This window comes from Nannospalax galili, unplaced genomic scaffold (genome assembly GCF_000622305.1).
Source record: "Nannospalax galili isolate Female #2095 unplaced genomic scaffold, S.galili_v1.0 scaffold538, whole genome shotgun sequence".
Classification (NCBI taxonomy): Eukaryota; Metazoa; Chordata; class Mammalia; order Rodentia; family Spalacidae; genus Nannospalax; species Nannospalax galili.
Window position 1 is genome coordinate 1083578 of NW_008343842.1, and position 22801 is coordinate 1106378.

Sequence of the window (22801 nt, forward strand, 5' to 3'; positions counted from 1 at the left end):
CAGCGTTCCTAACTGCTGAGCCAACTCTCCAGACCCACAAAAGTTTTGATATGTATGTTGTATCTAAAGGACAGTGAGAAGCCTTCCAGCTCTCTGGACAGTCCTTCCCTTAGAAATGTGCTGCTTGGTTTTACTCCTGCTTTGTCCTTTCCTTCCCTCTGAACCCTTCTCCTTTCCTGTTTGATTTTCTGGCTACAGAGGGAAACTGAATCATTTGAGCCCAAACATAACAGGGTTGCCAGAGGGTGGGTTTAGCAATATTGGAATAGTGGGCAGCCCAGGAAGGAGATTTGGTTTCTGTACATTTGCCAGGTTCTGTGACTTACCTCCCAAAGATAGGTAATTTCAAAGCTCACAGGCCAGGGGTAGAGATGTATGACATTAGTGTCCACACAAAGTGGCTGAGAAAGCTGGGCAATGCACCCCCACTCTCTGCATCATCTCAACCTCAGCTAGAACACCACCAGCATCTGTGACCTTGCTATTTTGACATCCCCCATTCTTCTGAGTACATAGTACTTTAAACCATAATAGTAATTTTTATATCATGTTATTTTTGTTTTTCAACTGGCTGAAGACACAGCTCATGCAGAGAATATTGTTCTTCAGACAGCAACCGCTTGGCATGCACAGCCTACACAATGGCAATTAAGCTGAAGTCCAGACTGACAAACAAGCTGTAAGGCTGAAAGGCAGGATTTCTGTGTTAGATCAGTTACAATAATTTTATATCTCAGTGTTTTACATATGTGACATTTTGTGTAATAAACAATTAAGTGCTTGCTTTTGACATTTCAAAGGCAATATGAAGAGAGTTATACAACAAACACTATGAACGTCACCTCCCCAAGTAAAGTGGCAAATGGCCATTGGCCTCCTGGAGCAGGAAGCCCAATTATTCTTCACTGCGTACCCTGCACCTCTTTACTAATAGTTGGCGGTTCATTGTCTTTGATAAACAAGATAATTGATATAAATGGGTGTACTCTTCAAAATGGTTCCCCAATTGCAGGTTTTTCAGGCTGGAGGTATAATTTTCCTTGTGGCACATTACTGTTAATCTCTAAATGGATAGATTAGTTAATCTGCCTGCCTTCTCCAAGAAGACATTGGGTGAGTCACCTTTCATCAGAGCCAACAAAACATTGGGTGAAACCAGGGTACAGGGGGAAAAAAGATGAATAGTCACAATAATGAGCAAAAAACATGTGAATTTTGAGCAGGAAACTGGTTTAGTGCTGGAAATTCAAGAAAGGTACCTTGGTGATAACTAGAAGATGCAGCTTCTTCAGGAAGAGGACAGAGGCAGTTGTGTGTGAAAAGGGTGTCTGTGTCATCCGCCCAAATGTAGGTTCTGCTACCTGGACGCACACACTGAGGAGCCTAGGCAAAACTTTCTTTCTTGCTTTCTTCCTCCTTGTTTAGAAAAGGCTAGACTTTGCAAAGCTACTACTTTGTTTCATAAATTAGGACTAAGTCTTTTCAGCCCTCTCTTATGTGGCTTTCTTGAGGAAATATCAAGGATCTGGCCTGCAGGAGAGCCATATAAATTTGCACCCAGATTGGGAAGTCTAGGATGAAAGAATTGACAGTCTGCTTTGAAAAACCTGCCCCCCTCATTCATACACACACACGTGCACACATGTGCACACACATATATGTATATATAAAGTACAATAAGGAGGAATGAGTGGGAAATCAAGTGAGTAAATGCTTAGGAGAGAGTACAAATAGGTATCTTTGACTTCCCCAGGGCAATGTCGTGGAGCTTATTGCTCAGAATCATGATGATTTGGAACAATAATAATTGCCTAGGTCATTCATTCTAATATTTAGTTTAAAAGCCAGTTTGCAATCTCAACAAGGAACACTATAGGAAGATCAAATGTCTCTCAGACCAGGTCTTTGTGACAGGGTTATCACACTGCCTGTCTTGGATCCAGCATGCCAAGGGTGCTTTACTGTCCAGTTTAATGTCATCTCTTTGTCTAGTTGTGGGCCCCCTCCCACCTCCTTCCATTCTTGAAAGGTTAGCCTTTCTTCAGAATAGTACAGGTTTCCTGGAACATCTGTCAGCTTGGCAACGAGCACACCCCAAGGAAATGATGAACATTTGAAGACCATCTAAATACTGCAGGGGACCTTTCCTTCCTCTCCCCCCTCTACTGTTCCTCTCTTCTCCCTCCTGTCTTCCACTGAGAAGAGCAGGACAGCTACCTGGCATTTCACTCGCAGTCTCACAGATAAATTATAAGCCCATTTGTAGCTGTGATCTTTGTGTGCGAGAGAGTTTTGATTTGCTCCTTGCATTGTGATAGCTCCTGAAACCTTAAAGCAGAGCTGTCCTGGAAAGTAGATGTGGGCAGACCCTTTTGTTTAACAAAAGAGGCCCCCTAAGCACTGGGCCATTAGCACAAAGAGGCTTCTTTGCTCTAATGACTCAGATGATCTTGATCTGATTCAGTACATCAGAAATTGCTGTCCCCAGCAAATATCGACCAGAAGGAACTGCTTCCTCTGGTATTCTGAAACTGCCAGGTGCATATTACACTAGCAGGTGCTAATAGTTTTTTGCAGGTCAGTAGAATTGTTATTGGCTCTTCCTTCCTTTGCCCCCACCCCTTTACAAATACAAGATGGTTCATGAGCACGAGAGCATCCTTGTGTAACACTCAACCTGAAATGCCAGGCCTGTCCACCATACCACAGGGGAGACCTCGCTCTTGGCTGGGGAAGAGTATGTCAGGGATTCGTTCATCTGAAACTCAAAGTGCATGTGTAAACCTCATCTGATTGGACTGCTTGTGTTCACAGAAGGTGGGGGAGGGAGGAATGGCTCCTTTATGGATGTAAGCAGAGAACCAGGTCCAGGGTGTTTAAATGGCTGCCTCCAGATGCCTAGGGAACTGTACTCTGTACTGCCAACTGAGTTTAGCTTTTGGGTTCCTGCTTTAAGTGTTGCCTGGTACAGTGACTCCACAGAAGAAGGTGGGAGAGAGGAGTGCTTTTCTCATGCCTCGTCAGACGTGCAGTAAGGGGATAGCTTCAGGAGAGCTAGGCTGCAGAGCCAAGGTGCTTCCACATGATCCATGTGCATACCCAAAGCACTAGAGAGACTACCAAAGTGACTGAGATGGTAGTGAAACCTCTGTACAAGTTACCTTTTCATCATACTCTGCAAATCTACAGAAAACCATGGCATAATTTTATTTCTCCAGTGTAGATTGACTTTGGCCTCCAGAAGGTCATGTAAACCATGTTTTTTGAGGGCATTTTTTGATTTGTTTAAGCACCTTCCAGACTCCTGCTGTCCCAGAAGCTAAAGCCAGATTTCCCAGGTCCAAATGAGCTCCCCTCAAGAGATATCACCTTAGTCAACCCAGGGACCTGAATGGCTCCAGCCCAACTTACCACAGCCCAGTTAGTGGTGCCTGAGATGCCGAGGAAGCAGCCCTGGGAGGCAAGCTGGTCCCTCGACCATCCCCTGGGGCTTGGAGGACTCTCAATTCAGAGTCCAGGGGTCAGAAGCTTCACCCCCTTTCACTCACCCATTTGCTCCTCTGGCCAGTCCTGCTCTGGGTGAGACCTCTTTCCCCCAGTCAGCTCAGGCTGGATGTCATGGCCTGTGAGAACTCAGTATGTCTCTGCCAACCTTTTCTCTTGGCCTCATGGGGCTGTGGCCAGAAGCTTCCACCAGCATTTTAGGAGCGCCCTGCTACAGATCTGTTTGCAACATTTTCTGTTTAACATCCAGATCCCAACGTAATGTTCAAATGCCTCATCACTGCTTTTAGTGCTTATAATTAATGATATGTTTTAGAGAAATATTATTCAAGGTGTTAAGACTCAAGGGTTATTTTTGATCTCAGACCCAGTCAGATTTAAACTTGTTAAACTTTGAACCAGCTGTAGCCACCAGCTTCAAAAAAGAAAAGCTGGGGCTGGAGAGATTGATCAGAGGTTAAGAGCACTGGCTGCTCTTGCAGAGGACTGGGATTGGAATCCCAGCACTCACATGGCAGCTAACAACCATCTATAACTCCAGTTCCAGAGGATCTGACTCCTCTTCTGACCTCTGTGGGCACTGCATAACACGGGTGCACTTATATACATTCAGGCAAAACACTCATGCACATAAAATTTTTTAAAAATTAAAGAAAAACTATCAATTTATTAAAGAGTTAGTTAAATAATAACTTCCTGGCAAAAGCATTAAACCTCCACTTTTGTGGGGCTATGAGCAGTCTCTTCTTGAACATCCTTATTCTCTGGGCAGAGTGAAGGACAAATCTTCCCACAGATGAGGACATCTCTGTTCTTCAGTCATGAAATTGTGATCTGACACGTTTGATCCAGTACTGTGGAACAAGGAAATCATTGGTTTCAGCATCTTTTAAGACATAATGAAAAATAAATCCACGTAAAAAATCTCACAATGCTGTTCACAGAAAAAGATGCCCTTTACATGCTAAGTTTTTATACCATTTTCAGAACATTTCCAGAACTTGTAACAATAATAACTGTTTGTATGCTGGGTGTTTTTCCAAGCCACCAGCGTGAATAACTTCTGCTGTGGTGGGAACAACTGCAGTCTTTTTCTCTGGCAGATTATGTCCAGAGAAAGGCAAAAAAAAAAAAAAAAAAAAAAAAAAAAAAAAAAAAAAAAGAAAAGAAAAGAAAAAAACATTCAACAGGAGATTCACTCTAAGTATAAAACACAGTATTGTTAGTTGTATGCCAAATGTTATGGACAACATATCAATAGAACTTTTTCATCTTCTACAGCTGGAATTTCATCATCCTTGAACTCTCTCCTTGAGTCTCTTGTAACCACAGTTCTTTATATTTCCATGAGTTGGACTACACAGGGCTAGAAGCCTGGTCTTTTTCCTTACACTTTTGTCCTGGATTTCAAGGCTCACCTACAGAGTGAATCCCTCTTTGATGCACTGCAGGGGCTACTGCTGCTAAACATCTGATGCTTGATTCTTTAAGACTTTTTTAATTGAAGATTTTCTCAGCTAAAATCTCCAGCAGTTAAACTACAGGATTGCCAAACTACACTGAAGGGAGTCAGCCATGTAGCTAGTTTGGGAACATGCTTTTCTTCAAAAGCCCCAGTGTGTGGACAGTCGATTCACTTATCCCAGTAAACTCCCACATTTGAGACCCACCGTCCCCAGCCCATCCCACCTCAGCTCCTGAGGATGGCCCTCTCTGGGTTCTCATCTTCCAGAAAGGTGCCCACTTCCTCTACAGTGTTCAGAGCTATCAAGTGTGAGGGTAGGGCTGGGGGTTTGAAGGTTGAGAAAGCTGCCATCTTATCACTAACCAAGATGGAGCCCAGCATGATTGATTGTCAGAGTGCAGTCTGTGTATGATTTGGACAAACTTGGTGATGTGAAGGTTGGAGCTAGTGCTGAAATGATCAGAATGTTCAGGTTGAGACTCATCAAAGCAGAAGAAGACCAAGAAAAAAGGCAGAGCAGGGCCTGGAGAAGAGTGTCCAGCATTAACAGGTACAGTCTGTCTCCTCTTTTCTCCCCGTGGTACCCTACAGGGACTGAGGTAGGTAGTCTTGCCTGGATCTTTCTGGACTGTTCTTGGAAGCCTTCACACAGAGGAACCTGGGAAAAGCTTGGGAAAGTTTAAAAATCACTTGCCAAGTATAATCAGTGACCTTTTCCTGGGCGATGTGATGTGTAACACATGGTTGAAAAGTGATTTTCCTTCATCCAATAGATAAAACTATCAGTGTAACTCAGTGCTGGTGTTGAAGAATACATTGTTGCAGTGTTTTGATAGTTTCAGGAAAGATGGCCTTGTTCTCTAATTAGTCATTGTTTGGTTACAGCTGTTGTGTTGTTAAGACATAACAGCTGTGGATATTTTTTCCTTTAGTAACAAGAAAAGGTTGGTTGTAGTTGGCTTGGAAGCTTGTCTAATCCGCAACAAGTTCTTGTACAGGCCTGGGGATGGACCTTGAGGTGGTTAGCCCCCTTCAACTAAAAGGACTGTATAGTCAGGATCTTAAACTAAAAATAGCTTAGATGTCTTCTGATCAGGAAATACTTTGTGTCTAAGTCTTGGCAATTTACTTAGAAAATCTTCCAAGAAAAATCTGTTGAGACTATTAAGCAGTTGTTCACTAGTGAGCCACTCTGCTGTTAGAAAGCAATTTTGTAATCAAACAGCTAGGGAAACATTGAGTAAAGCCCCCACAAGCAGGTTTTTGAAGATAGTCTTCTGTAGGTGGTAAGTGCTTCATATGAAAAAAAATCTGCTTCTAAAGGACTTTACCCACCTCGGGAAGGTGATCTCTGGAGCGGCTGAATAACATGTCAGTCGTATCTTTAAATATAGCTTGTACAGGTGGCCCTCAGGTCATGTCCTAGTGAAGTAAAACTACCTTTTACAAAGTTTATTACTCCTGAATTAAATTTACTGGCAGGCTGTTGGCCACCCCCAGTACTACATAAGAACAAGGAGCTATAAAATTGTTTTCAGATCACTTTTCCTGTGTTCCCACAGCCAGGGTATTCCAATATTCATACACACTTGCAGAATGTATACACTTTGTTAACATGCAACTTTTGCATTCAGAAGCAGCAAATTAAATTTGTCTGAGCAGAATTGCTATGTGCATGGAGGGGAAAAGTAATTTCTACCCAGGCAGTTCCCCTTTGCCTCCTGCTCCCAGCACAGACTGCTATAATAGGAATGGAGCTGAGGATGGTAGTGGAAACTCAAGAAGAGACAGACTTAAGACACTGGGATCTGGCAGCATGGGTTTGTAAACAAAGTGACACAAATTGGCACCGAAATTCCAGTGGGACAAGGGAGGAGCCTGGAAGATGAAACACAGCACAAAGCCGAGTCCCATCCAGATGGTGTTTCTAATAAATTTATCAGATGCATATGAAAGATGGTAATGAACATTCTGAATGGAAAGTGGCCCCATCCCTCTAGGGAGGACGACTTGGCACCTTCCCTGTGCCGCAGCCAAGTAGGACTGCTCTCTGATATTTCCCAGCACAAAGACTTTGGAACATATTGCAACCATTACATATTAGGCAGGCCAAATAGGTGGGCTGAGGCTTGGGTTCTAGGAGAAGGATTAATAATCCAAGTATTTTTTTGCTGAAATGGAGGAAGTGTTCCAGTGGTGACATTCAGTACAAACCTCTTCTGTTACAATTCCTACAGTGTGCTTAAAGAAGACAGGTAAAAAAGACCTTTTGTGTTCCTCTAAACCATACTGTAACCTTCATTCCTCCCTTCCTTCTTGCCCCCTGAAACTGTTTCTCTGTCCAAAATATCTTACTGTACTGTGAGTGACCAAACTTTATGTGGGACAGATTTTGAGAAGCTGCAAGGGCAGAAGGCTGTGCGTGCTCAGACAGCAGCTCTTCTGCTGAGGGCGACGATTTGTTCTGTTCTGTTTCTTCCCCCAAGTTGAGGTCAAACCCCAGAGATTGATCATACTTCACTTTTCTAAGAAAACTTTCACTGAGAAAGCAATATTTTTTTTCTGCTTTATTCAGTAACTTTAGATTTCTGTGGCTTTGGGTAGGGACGTGTGCTAAGCAAGGTGAAGTACCGCAGCCTCACATTGTATCATTCTACCTCTGAGTCACTCAGCAAATATTTATTGAGCACTTACTATATGCTGGGCATTGTTCCTTTACATAGAATACAGCAGTGGGGGAAGAAATCAAAGTTCTTGTCCTTATGAGTTCACATCCCATATCATTGATTGTCAGGTTAGTCCAGGCTTACATGCTGATTACATCATCATCCACTGAGGCAGGTCCAGATACTGTCCTCATCATCCTCCACGTACTGGCTTCATTTGTTCATTGTACTGTTCTCTTGATCCACACCAGAAAACAGGAATGAGAAGTAAGAATGTTGACAGTCTTTTGATGGTGTACTTTAAGAAGCAGATGGTGGAGTTGATGGCCGAGTTGCTGGTAGAGTTCTAGCATAAAGCCATCTCCTAAAAAGAAGCATGACACTTGGGGTAGATTGCATTGGTACTTAGTCGGTCCCCATGTGCATCTGTAAGGTGTGTCTGTGTGTTCTATGTTGGTCTTCTCTAGATCTTTGGTTAATAAGCATTAATGAATAATATAATCAAGACCAAGATAAATCAGTGGCATGTGTTATTCTTTAGCAGAGATACTTGCTAAGAAGGCAGAATTCTTTAACATACCATTTATGTTATACCGTGTTAAGATTCTAGAGGGGCCAGGCATGGTGATGCATACCTTTAGTCCCAATACTAGGGAGGCAGAGGCAGGTGAATCTCTGTGTGAAATCAAGGCCAGCCTGGTCTACATAGTGAATACCAGACCAGCTGGGGCTTTGTCTGAAAATTAAAAAAATAAAGGAATTGTAAATGTCTGTCCCATCCTTTCTTCACAGCTTGAAAACAAATGAGTACTGGTCTTGTGATAGTCTCTGATGCTCATGTACTAATTGAATCAGATTATATTATCTAGGGACAAAAATTTGAGGCAGTAAAATATAACATAGGTGGAAATTGACATAGTCTCAAGGCAATAAGACAATTGTTGTCTGTGGAGGATATCAGCATTTAAAATAGTCATCTGGGGAGCTGGAGAGATGGCTCAGCAGTGAAGAACACTGGCTGTTCTTCCAGAGGTTCCCAGCACCCACGTGGTGGATATCAACCATCCGTAAGTCCAGTTCCAAGGGATTTGACGCCCTCTTCTGGCCTTGCATGACATGGGTGCACTTGCAAACATATATGCAGGCGAAACATTCATACACATAAAATAAAGATAATATTTTTTAAAAATTAAATAAAATAATCATCTGGGGGATATTATTTCAGAGACTTAACATCTTTCTGGTTTTATAAATGGTGTTAGTATAAGAAAAAAAAATTAAATGTTCCCCTGTGTACAAGAGCCCATGAGCATCATACATGTAAGGTCTGGAGAGCAGAAACACTGATATACTCATCAGGAAATAGAACATGACCAAAACTGTGAAGCCCTTGCATGTCCCTCTAGGATCATTCCCATGTCTTCCTACCCAAGGGTCACACTAGGTAAATCTCCAGTCTTCGGTTCCCTAGCTTTCCACAGATGTTCATCTTCAGATCTGAGCAGGATAAGCGTCATCTATCATGAGTATAAATGTATAGGTACATACATATTTACATATTCCTTCCTTAAAAGTCTTACCCAGGAGCTTAAAAGACACTTGTAATGGCAAAGAAAAAACTGATTAACAATCTAAATGTCCCTGGATAGACAATTAGATATGTACATTTTGGAATAGTCATAGATGAAAATACTTTATATACTTAAAACAGATAACCAGATTTATCTGTCCATTAACTAACCTTCATCCTGGCTTAATGTCTGTGTTAGATGTGAACACTCCATATTGTCTCCCGAACACCTGTCTTGTGCACACAGCAGGACAACTTTTTCCATCCTCCTTAATCTCTTTGAGGTTGGGCAAGGTCATATGACTTGCATTGGCCAATGAGGTGTGAGCAAAGGGACTACCTCCCTTTTGGTAGCAACATTTTAAGAGCCAGTTTCTTGTTCCCTGTCTTTTCACTACTGTAGTGCAAGTCCCATCGCTGGGACCTCTGAGTGATGCAGTCAGCAGAGCTACCTGGAAGACTGACTACAGCATCTGGGTAGGAAGTGAATGTGCTGTCAGGCTTCTGAGGAGCTGCAGCTGTGTGTCCCTGTGGGGTGCCATGCAGCATCTTTTCTGCTGGCCTGCTCCCTGTGCTGTGCATATTGTTCTGTTCCTTGAATCCTCACTTCCAGATCACAGAAGACTCCTTTTTTCAGGGAATGGGGTACCAGGTAAACCCTCCAAAAGAGAATCCTCCTCCTGTTTTGTTAAGAGTCATGGGAAGCTTCTCTCTGAGCCCTTTTTCTGCCAGGAACCTGCCCTTACAAGTAATTTCACCAGTGTTTTGCAGTTAGGCTTCATAGTCAAGGGATTCACCCCCAGAAAAACCTTTCTCTCCCCTCCTTACCCTGCCTTTCATATCTGCGGACGACCTTCCTTACTTGCAGAGAACAAAGCAGTTTGTGAAGGACGTGGGATGAAGGCTTCAGGACAGGCTTGTCCCACTTTGGGAATCAATACATTGCTTAGAAGATTACATGTAAGATCATTTCCTCCATCACTGAAGTTAGGAGTGTTTTGGTGTGGTGGTAGTATTGCTCACTTTCTTTTCAGAGTGTGTGACACTGAGAAGCATTTCACGTTAACATTGTAGGTTTTGGTTAAATATCTTAAAGTCTAAAGAAAATTGTAACCTGATTGAACAACATGAATGCACAGATCAGGCCCAGGGGCTTAAAATGCCTTTTATCACCTTCCTCTTAGTGTTTAGAGAGTCTCTGTCATCTTGAGCAACCATCATTTTGTGGAACCCTTGACTTCCATAAATGAACAGGTTGGCATGGACTTAAGTATAGAGAGCGACTCAGAATCAAAACACGGCTGTTTTTTCTAGATACAGCAGCTTCTGAACAAAGAAAGAGCAGCTGTTACAGTGACAAAACAGTAAACAAACAAAAGCGGGATCCAGGCCTTCTGAAAAGGGATTGGTACCATGTCCTGGATCTCTTCCCTGTGCTAGGAATGCTGAAATTGTGGATTTATACACTTTCTAATCCACATGTATGTAGCTGTACCTCATTAATCTCAAGTGCTGGCCAGTGTAGCTCAGTGACATAGGGTCTGCTTAGCATGTGCAAGACCCCAGGCTCAGCCGCCAAAACCAGAAAATCTGAATTGTTGACAGCTTCCCTTTGTAGTGAGATTTTACATGTATTTACACATTTTATCATCCTGTTTCTTCATAATGAAATACTGGAGAATTAACTGTTCCATGTGATTTAGACTGCTTCAACCTGAACTTCAGTTCTTTTCTTTTTTAAAATTATTTACATGGAAACCCTTGTCTTAAGACAATAATGGAGATGTTCTAGTTCCCTTCTTATTGTTGATTTGAGATGATAATTAATTAATTTTGTTCCAAGCATGCTATTGGGATATATTTGGCTTCTCCTAGGCTGATAGCACATATCATGTTTGGATTCACAGTTCCCATGGAGAATGTTGCAACGATTGCTGATTGTGCCAGCGTGATTGAAGGAGTTAGTCGGAGCCGAAATGCCTTGCTGAATGGGGACACAAAGAATTATGACTGGGATTCTGGCTACACATGTCACCAGCTAGGCAGTGGTGCCATTGTGGTTCAGCTGGCACAGCCGTACATGATTGGGTCAATACGGTAAGATTCTTTGCATTCATGACTTCCAAAAGCAATAATTACTAAATGATATTTTAGTAAAATGGTGACCTCAATAGCTTCACTGAAGAAACTCTGCTGTTCTTTATCTTAAATCTTGGGGGCAGGGCAGTGAGGTGGCAGGTGCCCATTTGGATTTTCTAGTGGGGAGATACACTAAAATTAGACCCTTTGCCGGGCGTGGTGGTACACGCCTTTAATCCCAGCACTCAGGAGGCAGAGGCAGGAGGATCTCTGTGAGTTTAAGGCCAGCCTGGTCTACATAGTGAGTTCCAGGACAGCTGGGGCTACAGGGAGAACCTGTCTCAAAAAGACCAAAAAAAAAAAAAAAATGGACCCTTTGTCGGGGTACTGGATGTAAGGCTCTTTCTGGTTGGCTTGCTCCTCCAGCCTTATCTTATGCTGATTGGACACTTACCAGATGATATCAAGAGATGTGAATTGGGTGAAAAATGGTTTTCACCTTTGATAAATGACTTTCTGTTGAACCAAACAGGTCCAAATGTGAAACGCGGATCTAGGAAATCTTAGTGACTTGTGTCTTGAGTTTCCTGTTCCATTTCCTTTTGTTTTAAGAAAGGAGCTTTAGCCGGGCGTGGTATCACACGCCTGTAATCCCAGCACTTGGGAGTTCTAGGACAGCCTGGTCTACATAGTGAGTTCCAGGACAGCTGGGGCTACAGGGAGACCCTGTCTCAAAAAGCCAAAAAAAAAAAAAAAAAGAAAGGAAGGAGCTTTGTCTTTCCCTGACCTACAGGATTATGTTAAGTATGAGACTGGCGATGACTCTAGAAAGAACACAATAACTCTAGAAAGTACACTGTTCCCAAGGCCATTTGGCCTCAGGTAGGCCTGTTCTTTTCCATGTCTCCCCTCCCCTCCCCTCCCTTGGTTCTAAGAAGGCCTCTGAAGGGCTCATGTGTCTACCTGTGGTAGAGAGAGGTGTTGGCAGTTGTGACTACCTCCCATAGTGCTTTACCACACTTGTCTTGCATTTTCCCATTCTCATCTTAGACAATCTGAATAGAGAACCAGCACAGGAAACAAGACAGCAGCAGCAGCTGATGGGCACAGGCCTCTTGGCTGTTGGATTAATAACCACAGATCAGTGGTGGTTAGGACTTCCCAGCTGTGGTGAGGCATTGATGGTGGAATTTAGACTGTTAGATTCCTTTATTTCATTTAACCCCTTTTCATCCAGAGCCATACCCTAGGCCAAGTATCAAAGGAGACGGGGAAGCCTGAGGGTTAACGCACAGGCCAGATGTTCTTAGGAACAGGGAGGACACCAGCCTCACCGTCTCCATCAGCTGCCAGAGCAGATGAACTTCTGTCACACCACAAGCCACATTCTTGCCTTTTTCTTAGCTGTGTACGTTCACTAAAGTACTCCAGCCATCTCCCAAAGAAGCATTTCTGGACCCTTTTTCACAGAAAATGTGAACTATGTATCTCCATTATAGCCTTTCCCACTTCACTTTGCAAATCCCACAACAGTTGTCTTTCTTCTGTCTTCTGCACTCTGTCACCTCTACAATTTCTTGAAGATTACCAATCGTGCATCTGAGATTACATCTGCAATTTCTTCCAGCCGGCTTGGGGTGTGATTCCTCTGAGCTAGACAACTTGAAATCATTTAAATTGACTAGATACTCTTTCCCTTCACCTATCTGGGACTTCAATTTACCCTTTATTATGTTTGTTCTGCCATTTCTAATTTGAAGACCAGTCTTCTTGCCAATGAAGATTGAAGCAAACAGGCAGCTTAGTACCTCAGCCCACTTTCCTTTAATGGCCTCTGACTCCCATTCACTCACCTGGCACTGCACACCCTTCCCCCTCACCCCACCATCTAACCCTGTCCATCTCAAACTAAGCCAGCTAAAATGAAATCCCATTGCCCACCCCTTCTCTTTCCATATACCTCACCTCATGACTGCTGTCTCTTCTGTAGCTCGATAGGCCTTTGCCCGAGCCATGACCATGACGCCCTTCCTACGTCTTCTCCCTCTTTTATCTGGCCCCTGCTGCTGGCCAGTCAGCCCTAAGTGCTGCCCCTGGAGACCTCCCCTTTCTACCTTCCCACAGCGTTCCCCAAGTGACCCCTTTGTTGTGTCACCTCTCCTTTTTACCACCCCATCCTTCACTCCATTCTTCCAAAGCCAGTGTGGTAGGCCCAGAAGAAAGCACTGGATGACTCTTGATGACCTCTGTACAGCCTGATCTCTCGAGTGCTCTAGGCTGCCAACTGTATACGTGCCATCCGTCCATCTGAGTTCTGTCCTGCTTGGCCCCATTCCTTCGAATCTTAGCTCGTGCTGTTGTGTTGCTCCCACCTCATTACTCCCCATTTCCTTGGCTCTTTGCTGTTCAGGCTTCACCATGGAAACACTTCCCCAGCCTCCCCTCATCTCCTGGGCTCACCAAGACCCCCTTCAAGCATCTGTACTCTGGGGAGAACTCCTGTCACAGCCTTTTTCTATGTGATTATTTACTTGCAGACCCCTCCCAGCCTCACCTGCTATTTGAGGCCCAGGGCAACTCAGAGTAAGCTTTTCTTGTCAGGATGAATATGCCATGAGGTTGTCAGGACAGAAGCAGAAATTATAGCCGGTACACGAGGGAATTTATACTTTTAGATCCAGCAGGGACCCTCTGAGGTCATTGCCAGGGTGACAGCTCAAACAAACAAATAAGCTTGTCATGGGCCAGGGCCACCTTGCCTCTAACTCAACCAAACACTTGGATTCTGACTCTGACTCCAGAAAAGTGTGTCACTCGGGCTATAGGCAGAGAGAACAGGCCCACCTGGTCTGCTCTAAACATGGAATGAAAATGGTTCCCCCCAAATTTCTCTTTTCTTGACTCAGGAGAGAGAATGAGCAGGCACACAACCCAAGGCAGAATGTCCATCTCAGCACAGTGTGGAGCCTCTAACTTCCTGAAGCCTAGCTATTGTCTGTTCAATGAGAAAATATATGCAGCTGAAGCTCTGTGTAACTAGCTGAGCGTTCAGAGAGACACGTCTCAGTGAAACTAACATTATGTTGTCAGGAACTGCTTTTGCCTCTTCTGTGACATTATTAAGAGGAAAGGGAGGGAGGTTTCCTGGCCACTAGTGCCGGTAGGACAACGCTGGGTATCTTGGCAGGCTGTAGTTATAGCAGTTGATGTGCCCAGATAGACATTTATTGATATGAAACTAGATCAGTGGCAGCTCTTCCTGGGGATGGGTAATTGACCAGTGACAGGTTGATTAGTCAGTGGCATTTGACCCACAGCCTCTATTGGTTGTGATGACTTACTTACATTCCTAGTCACTGTGTCTGTAGCTACCCAGTGACTTGGAATCAACACCTACAGGGCAAGTGTTCCAAAGCTAAGACTCGCTCTCCCCAGCAGGGTGGGTGCAGAGCTGTGAATCTGGAAACTCAGCTCCCCTTGTCAAGTAGGCTTTGAAAATCCATATTTCTTTGCTGTTAGTGACTTCATAGGATAAGGACTCCCTTGTTGACGTTCTTAATCCTAAGAGGAGGCGTAGTGTGTTACAGATAAGCTTTCTTTCCTGAGAGCTTGCCATGTGGCTGGGCAAGCAAGCAGAGCCAGTTTTCCTGACAGAAATTGCTTGGGCAGCACCAGACGTAGCAAAACCCATTCTTTCTAGTGTGTCTAGCTCTAGGGAGTAAGTACCCTGTGAGTGTAGCTCTCAGGGTATAGCTCTAAATATGACCACTGATCTTTCTGTCCCTTTGTTTTCTTTCATTCATTCAACAAACACTGCTTGTTTTCTCGGTGCCTAGTTCTCTGGTACACACTGAGGATACAGCATTGAGTAAACCAGCTAACCGTTAGTGTCCTGGAGCTGACCTTTCAGCAGAGATACAACCAGGAAATAGCATTATTGTGTTATGCTAGTGCTTAGAAATCCTGTAAGGAGATCAGGAGAAAACGGGGGTGCGGTGGGGGGGGCAGTTAAATTTCAGGCTGGGTGGTCAGGGAAGGTTCACTGAACAGGGGGCCATGTGAATAGACCTGAAAGATGGGAAAAGCAAGATCCCAGAGATCCAGGTTGAACACCACAGACCAAGGGCCTAAAGAGCCAAGGGCCTAAAGTGGGTGGGGGAAGCAGCGGCGAGGCCTGGGAGAGATTGGAGTGACAGCCCCGAGATGCTTTGCTACTATCTCTAATTAACAGCCATTTCCCCAAACCACCTTCTCCCCGCCCACCACCACACTCCCACCCCAGGCTTCCTGAGTGCCATTAGAGGAGGGGAGAGAGGGATGGGAGGCCTCCCACTTGCCCTCAGAGGTGCCTTCTCTCATCCACACCCCCACCTCCCACCCCACCCTCCACCCCCATGCTCCAGTCAGCTCCTTGAAAAGTCGGCCTTCTGCTTCCTCCCTTTGCTAGGACACTGCTCTGCCCTTTGCATCTTTCCCTTCCCAAGGCAGCGCAACTGGAAACAAAGGAGTCTGTCCTTACTGTTGCTAGGTAATGGCACAGCAGAGTTTACTCATTTTATTTTAGAGAAAAAGAGAAATTACCTAGAATGTGCCTTAAAAGTGAGTAATTGAGTAATAATTATATAATTTCTGTGCCATTTTAGAAACATTAAAATTTAAATAACAGGAAATCTGCAGAGGCTTGACCACATAAAAAGACCAGGCTAGAGTCATAATAACTAACCAAATCTATCTGCCTTAGTTTATAGGTCCTCTGTCACCTTAGTTTAAGACTGATTATTTTTTCCCTTGCTGGTAGTGATATCCTTTTAAGTGTTCTCAGACTGGGATGGGAAATCAAATGCCCTGTGCAGTGAGTACACAGATCACCCAGTCTTTCTAGCTAATAGGTGACAGCACTTTTTTGAAATCCTAATTATAAGATAGTCAATTAAATTAACAATTTTTACATTAGGTTGGACAGAATGGTTTTGTAATTGATCTGAGCAGTAGTGTAAGGGAAGTGCCCATGATGCTTTCAATAACACACCTAATGCTCAGAGTAGGTAGATGCAGCTAAGTAAACCCAGAATCTCTGTAGGTGTTGTGAGTATTGGGCAGTTAACGCAAAACCTCTGATTTCCTCAGCTAGAATATATACATATATACAAATGCAGTACAGTGAGGCTACATGGGTCTACCCAAGGAATATTCTTGATGGATATTCAAATACCTTTAGTCTGTGATCTTGAAGTGCTGTTATCTTTTAATTAACACCCCCCCACTTCTGCCCTTTATAAAGATAATCTGGTGCAGAACGTCTGAAGCACAAACCAGTTTCTGTCTTAGAGTTATTACACAGGTAAAATGCAGTAGCAAAAAAAAAAGAAAAGAAAATGTGGAGAGAAAGGAGCCCTGTGTGGCTGAGAGTCTCGTTCTTGGCTGTTCTTCTTCCTCTCTGAACCAGAGGAAGAGCTCTGGTCTGTGCTGGTTCCACAACCCTTTCCTTGATGTACAGCTTGGCCATCTTCACACTGCATGTTCAGGTTGTCAGCACCAAGACCTTCTTGCCTGCTCCTCTTCCTTGTCCTCCTGCTCACCTCCCTCCTAAGCTATTGCTCATCCACTTCTGTCCCAAGGGACAGGCACAGAAAAGAAAAAGAAGAATTCTAGTTTGTTTCCTACTTAATGCCTCTAGATGAAGGCTTATTCAGAGAGGAATTGATTGAAGCTTGTGGTTCAAATAATAGTTGATAATTACTCGAATAGTTTCTACATCCATGCTGCCCACCATTTCTGGGAAGACCACAGAAAATCTCACATTGAAGAGAGTGATGTTTTTAATAGTGTGATGGACTTGGTCTCTGCAGCAGATTGCAAGTGCCTAGTATGGTACTGTGCAGTAAGTACTCAATAAACACTCATCGACTGATCTGACAACACCGTGTGTTAGCGCAACTAAAGGGAGTCTATCTATCAACTAAATTGGACATCATATTTGCTCAGTGTGTCTGATCTGAGTGTATGTGAGGAAACTACTAAAGATCTGACACCCAGCAAATGACTGAGATGCAGCTTGGGAGGCAGGTGCTGACATCAACACAGGTAAGGACGCCTGCCGCCCTCATCCCATCCTGCTTCCATTTCATTCTGTCTGAATGCTGCACAGGCAGGCAGTACATCCATTTACATTAAGACAGCCTTCTTTGCAAGCTAGAGAGCTAGAAACTTCCTTTTTATAGTCTGAAGAATACAGCAAGCATCTAAATATATGACTCCTCTGGCTTGGATTAAGATTGCCTATAATTCTAGTTGAAATTGCAAAGATATTTTACAAAATTTGCTTTGTATCAGTCATGCTGAGTATTGTCTGTCACAGCCTTGAACTGAGGAATTCTTCCTTGTCTTGCTGGCCCATGATTTATTTACTAAGTGCTCTTTCTTCCTGCACCTATCTGCATCATACTAAAGTCTTCTCATCACCATAGACCTTAGTACTTCAGCTTCCAGAAAAATGGTTGAATAAGGAATTGTATCAGTGGTTCCCAACAGGTGCCGGAGTCTGAACTGCATGAACACACAAGAGCCAGGAATCCTGGAGCCTGGATACTGAGTGTGGAGGCATGGTAAACAGACCTCAGCCAGTTCCATGGTAGAGAAATTTGGAGAGAATGAATTGCCATGGCAACCAAGTTGCATGTGAAACATACAAGAGGGCACTAGAATTCAGATGCTTCTTGGAAAAGCAAGAAAGGTTAAATGCCAAAAGAATGCCTTGGGTGTTTGGGTGTGTGATTTCCCTCCCATGTCAGCCATTCATTTCTCTTGAGTCATTAGGGAACTCCACAGCTAGTCATCAGATAATACAGCCAGATAATGTGGAAAGAAAAACCTTTTTTGTTGTCAAAAATTAACCTATCAAAAAGACATTTTTTACAGAAGATTGAGCCCTGTTTAACCCAGTATTTCATGCACAGAGGTATGATTTGTTAATCATCCAGAATTCTTAGTTAAGAATTCCTCTAGAACACTGAGTTCACAATCATCCGTCTGCTTTGGAGTGTCAAATGAGTGGAGTGCATGAGCCCTGGCTCCCAAGAATCTGTTCTGGCCTGCTCTGGCAGATACCCACTGCCACCCCAAAGTGAGCCCCAGCACCCCAGAAGTGGGCTGTTCTCCACAGGGCTGATAGAATCATAGAACTTTTAGAAAATAGCTAGAAATTTCTACAAATTTAATACATCGAATTGCCCCAGTGTATTTTTTGAGTATTAAATGAATACAGCCACTCTGAAAGCTCATCAAGGGCCATTGCTACTCACATCAGTCCTTGAATTAACCCAAAGCATTAGTGGTCTACCCTTGAAGTTTGTGTACTCCCAGGTGCCCTGAAATCAGAAATGCATTTTCCCCAGGACTACAAACTTGTCACCTTTTAATGTTTGGGTGCATCTTAACAGTACCTGATCAGTTTCTCTCCCTGCCTCTTTCCCTCCTTTTCTCTCTTTCTTCCCCATCCTTCCCTTTCTACCTTATCCCTCTCTCTGATGATTTTGTTGCTTGCTTGCTTGCTTTAAGTTTAGTCCTTTGTAAATGAGTAGCCACAGAGGGACTTGACTAAAACATTCTTATCAATGCAGTTAAGAAATAAGCCAGAGCACCAAGACCAAGAAAGTCCTGCACTGCCTCCTGCCTGGCCTCCATCCGCCTGCACTCCCAGCCCTTCTGGGAATAGCAGTGCTGATGGCCGCTGCCAGGGTCCCTCAAAGATGCCTGTCAGCCATTCTCCAGGACACTTGGGGCCTTCACTAGTGCTGAGGAATCTTCTTTTCTGCTGTGTTACCTCTTTGACAGGTGTATCAAATTCAGTGTAAGGGGATTGGTTACATGGATAAGTGCTTTTCTTTCTCCTGGGATTCCTGCTGCCCTTGTCCTAGTGGTAAGGGTCCTCTTCCCTCTGAAGCCGTGTGCCTCATGACGACATCGTCAACCTTGCCTGCTGATTCCTTTACTCTAATCCAACACCACTCAGGATAGTTTTGGTTTCCTGAGTTTGTTTAGGAGTGGCTAACGTTTCTCTTGGTCGCCGTGTCTCCTAGTAGGTCTTGAGTGCTAATCACCCTCCCTGCCTGCATGGGGGATGAAGAAACTGAAGTGGTGTTTGGACTCCGAGTTCTGCACTGTCCTACACAGGCAGCCACTGCTCAGACTCCAGGTTCTGCACTGTCCCACACAGCCTCTTTGGCCCTAGGAAGAAAGTGAGAGAAAGCACTTAAACCCAGTCCTGCCCATTCCTGTTTCCTAAGGCAGAATGTAGAACTCAGTTCTGTATGGTGGCTAAGACTTGATAATTGTTATTACTAGCACTCCCTCCCTCCACAGGAGCTTGGACTGGCCTGCAAAGAATAGAAAAACCCACTAGGAAAGATTTAATTTTTGTTTTCTTTTTATTTTGTTTGTTTGGAACTCTTTTTTTTTTAAAGTCTTTAGGGTGTGGTTTTGCAATTCAGTGAGCTATGCAGTTTTTGTATGTCTTTTTCACATGTATTTTTGCCCCAGAGAAGCACGATAACTGCTTCAACTTTAATTACAAGTCTGTGTTTAGGAGGAGGAAGGAAAGGGCAAAGAGAGAAAATGCTGAAGAGCGTTGCAGCCAAGCCTGTCCCTTTTCATAATGAAAAGCCTAAGGCTTACTCGGAGCCCTTATTATGTCCCTCTACCCTGGGATGAAGTGGGCTTGCACTTATGATCATCAGGTGGCACGAGATCATTGGGTTAGCCCTCACAAGTTGGCTAAGGAATTGAGAGCTGTGGTGATGGGCTGTCTCATCTTGTCTGCTTTGGAATTTTCCCCAAACTTCATAGTTCATGTGCTCTGTTTCTTCCTTTTAAAAGTAAAAAAACACTTTATATGCCAAGCATGGTGGCACACACCTTTAATCCCAGCACAGGCAGGTGAATCTCTCTGAGAGTGAGGCCAGCCTGGTCTACATAGTGAATATTAGGTGGCCTGGGTCTAGGGAGACCCTGTTAAAGACAACAACAACAACAACAAAACCTATTGAGATGTAATTCTCCCATTTAAAAATATATAAAACAGGAGGGGGCCTGGGGAGATGATAGTGGTTAAGAACACTGGTGTTCTTGCCGACGACACAGGCTTGCTTCCCAGTACACAACGGTGGCTAACAGCAATCTATAATTCTAGTTCCAGGGGATCTGACTCCCTCTTCTGGCCTCCATGGGCACTGCACAATACAGGTGCACTTACACACATGCAGCCAATGTGCACATACACATAAAATAGAAATAGTAAATAATGCTGAGCGTGGTGGTGCACACCTTTAATCCCAGCACTCGGGAGGCAGAGGCAGGCGGATCTCTGTGCGTTCAAGGACAGCCTGGTCTATATAGCCAGTTCCAGGACAGCTGAGGCTACAGGGAGACCCTGTCTCAAACACCAAAAAAAAAAAAAAAAAAAAGATATTAAAAAATTAAAACAGAGGCCTCTCTCCTACCCTCAGGCCTCTCTCCAGGGTAAGTCCATTGTGCCTCCGCGCCTTGACTCCCCCAGCCTCATTCACCCTCCCAAATCCCCTGCCCTTCTCTCCGAGTTTGGGCCCTGCCCGATTCCTTGTCTTGGGGCTCCAGACACCTGGGGAACCAATACTGCTCCCTGATCCTTTTCATCCAGACCAACTGAGTGCCTTCTCTGGGCCCCAGGAGCACTGCTTCTGGGCCTGGCCCCGCCCTCAACTCCCTCTGTTTCCCTGGGCCTGCACCACCCGACAGCCTCTTTCTGGGATGCTGGGGCTGACCTGTCTTCTTCTTAATCCTTTGCATCCAGACCAACCCAGCTCATCAATGCAGTCCCCACGAGGCCTTGGGGCCTCTTCCCGCCCCATCTGCCTTTGCATCTCTTGGTGGCACAGCCACCAGCTGCCCTAGGCCAGCATCTTTCCTGAGCTAGGCTCCCAGGCCAGTCCAACCCCCAAATTCCTGAGGCCAAAATCATTCCTGGAGGAATCCAGACCTTAGGAGAAAGCCTGAAAACATCTGACCCTCACCTGAATTGGGCCTCTGTGGGAACTCCTGAAGACAAAAGCAATCTGGCCACTCCAATATAAAATCAAAAGAGAGAACCGGAAGCTTAGACGAACCAGCTGTTCATGCCCAAAAAGTAAACCACAAAGACACATAAGGTTCACGAAAAGAAGCAGACCTAAACTTGATGGCCTGAGTCTCACACAAGAATCAGAAACTACAAAAGAAATTCACATGTCAAAATCACAGAGAAAATATAATAACATGAAAAACCAAAATAACATATCTCCACCAAATACCAGTAGTACCAGTAGTACTCTAGAGGAGTACAATGAGAACCTCCTAGAGATGATGCAGGACATGGAACTCAAAAGGACAATTATAAACATGGTAAAAGAATTCAGTGAATTTAAAGAACACACAAAAAAAGAAATCAAAGAACTGAAGGAAGATAGGGATAAACTTCAGAATGAATTCAGAAAAGAGAAATATTGAAGAATACTCAGGCTGAAATGAAGAAGGAAGTGAAACACTCAGTAAGCCAATTAGAAACGACAGGAGAAAGCCTCACCAATAGGATGAATGAAATGGAAAACAGAGTATCAAGACTGGAAGATAAAGTGGACAAACTAGACCATTCAAGCAAAGATTATGAAAAATTTAAGAAATCACAAGAATGGAATATGCAGGAATTGTGTGACACCATAAAAAGACCAAATTTATAAATCATAGGCATACAGGAAGGAGAAGAATCCCAAGATAATGGCATGGACCAGATCTTCAACAGAATCATGGAAGAAAATTTCCCAAAATTAAAGAAAGACATGCCATACAAATACAAGAAGCATATAGAACACCAAACAGACAGGACCAGAAAAGAAACTCTCCACGACACATAAAAGTAAAATCACTAAACGTACAAAACAAAGAGAATACTGAAAGCTGCAAAAGAGAAACAACAAGTCACATATAAAGGAAAACCCATTAGGATTACAGCTGACTTTTCAGTGCAAACTATGAAAGCCAGAAGAGCCTGGACCAAAGTATTCCCAGTTTTAAATGACCACAGATGCCAACCAGATTGCTATACCCAGCCAAAATGTCTATTATAGTTGAAGGGGAAAGAAAAGTCTTCCATGACATAAATAGGCTGAAGGAATTCATGTCCACAAAACCAGCCCTTCAGAGAGTTCTGGGAGCAATACAAAGAGCTGAGGAAAGGAATGACTATACCCAAGGGATTGTGGAAAGAATTACAGTGAAGGTATAACTGTGGAAAGGTACAGCTATAACAAGAATGTAAACAGAAACAAAAATGACAGGATTCAATACCCATCTTTCATTAATAACTTTAAATATTAATGGACTGAACTCCCCATTCAAAAGACACAGATTATGTGAACGGATTAAGAAACAAAACCCATCTTTTTGTAGTCTGCAAGAAACTCATCTCACTTTCAAGGACAGACACTACCTTAAGGTGAAAGGATGGAA

General features: G+C 43.8%; 1 protein-coding gene across 3 annotated transcripts in view; it reads left to right on the forward strand.

The window, feature by feature from the left end:
* Positions 1–22801, forward strand: part of Btbd9 (BTB domain containing 9) — a 414302-nt gene that overhangs the window by 285704 nt on the left and 105797 nt on the right. For all 3 annotated transcript variants that reach the window (XM_008840045.3, XM_029566952.1, XM_008840044.3), the window contains one exon: positions 11113–11302. In XM_008840045.3, the coding sequence (XP_008838267.1) occupies positions 11113–11302 (190 nt within the window). The remainder of the gene's footprint in view (positions 1–11112; positions 11303–22801) is intronic.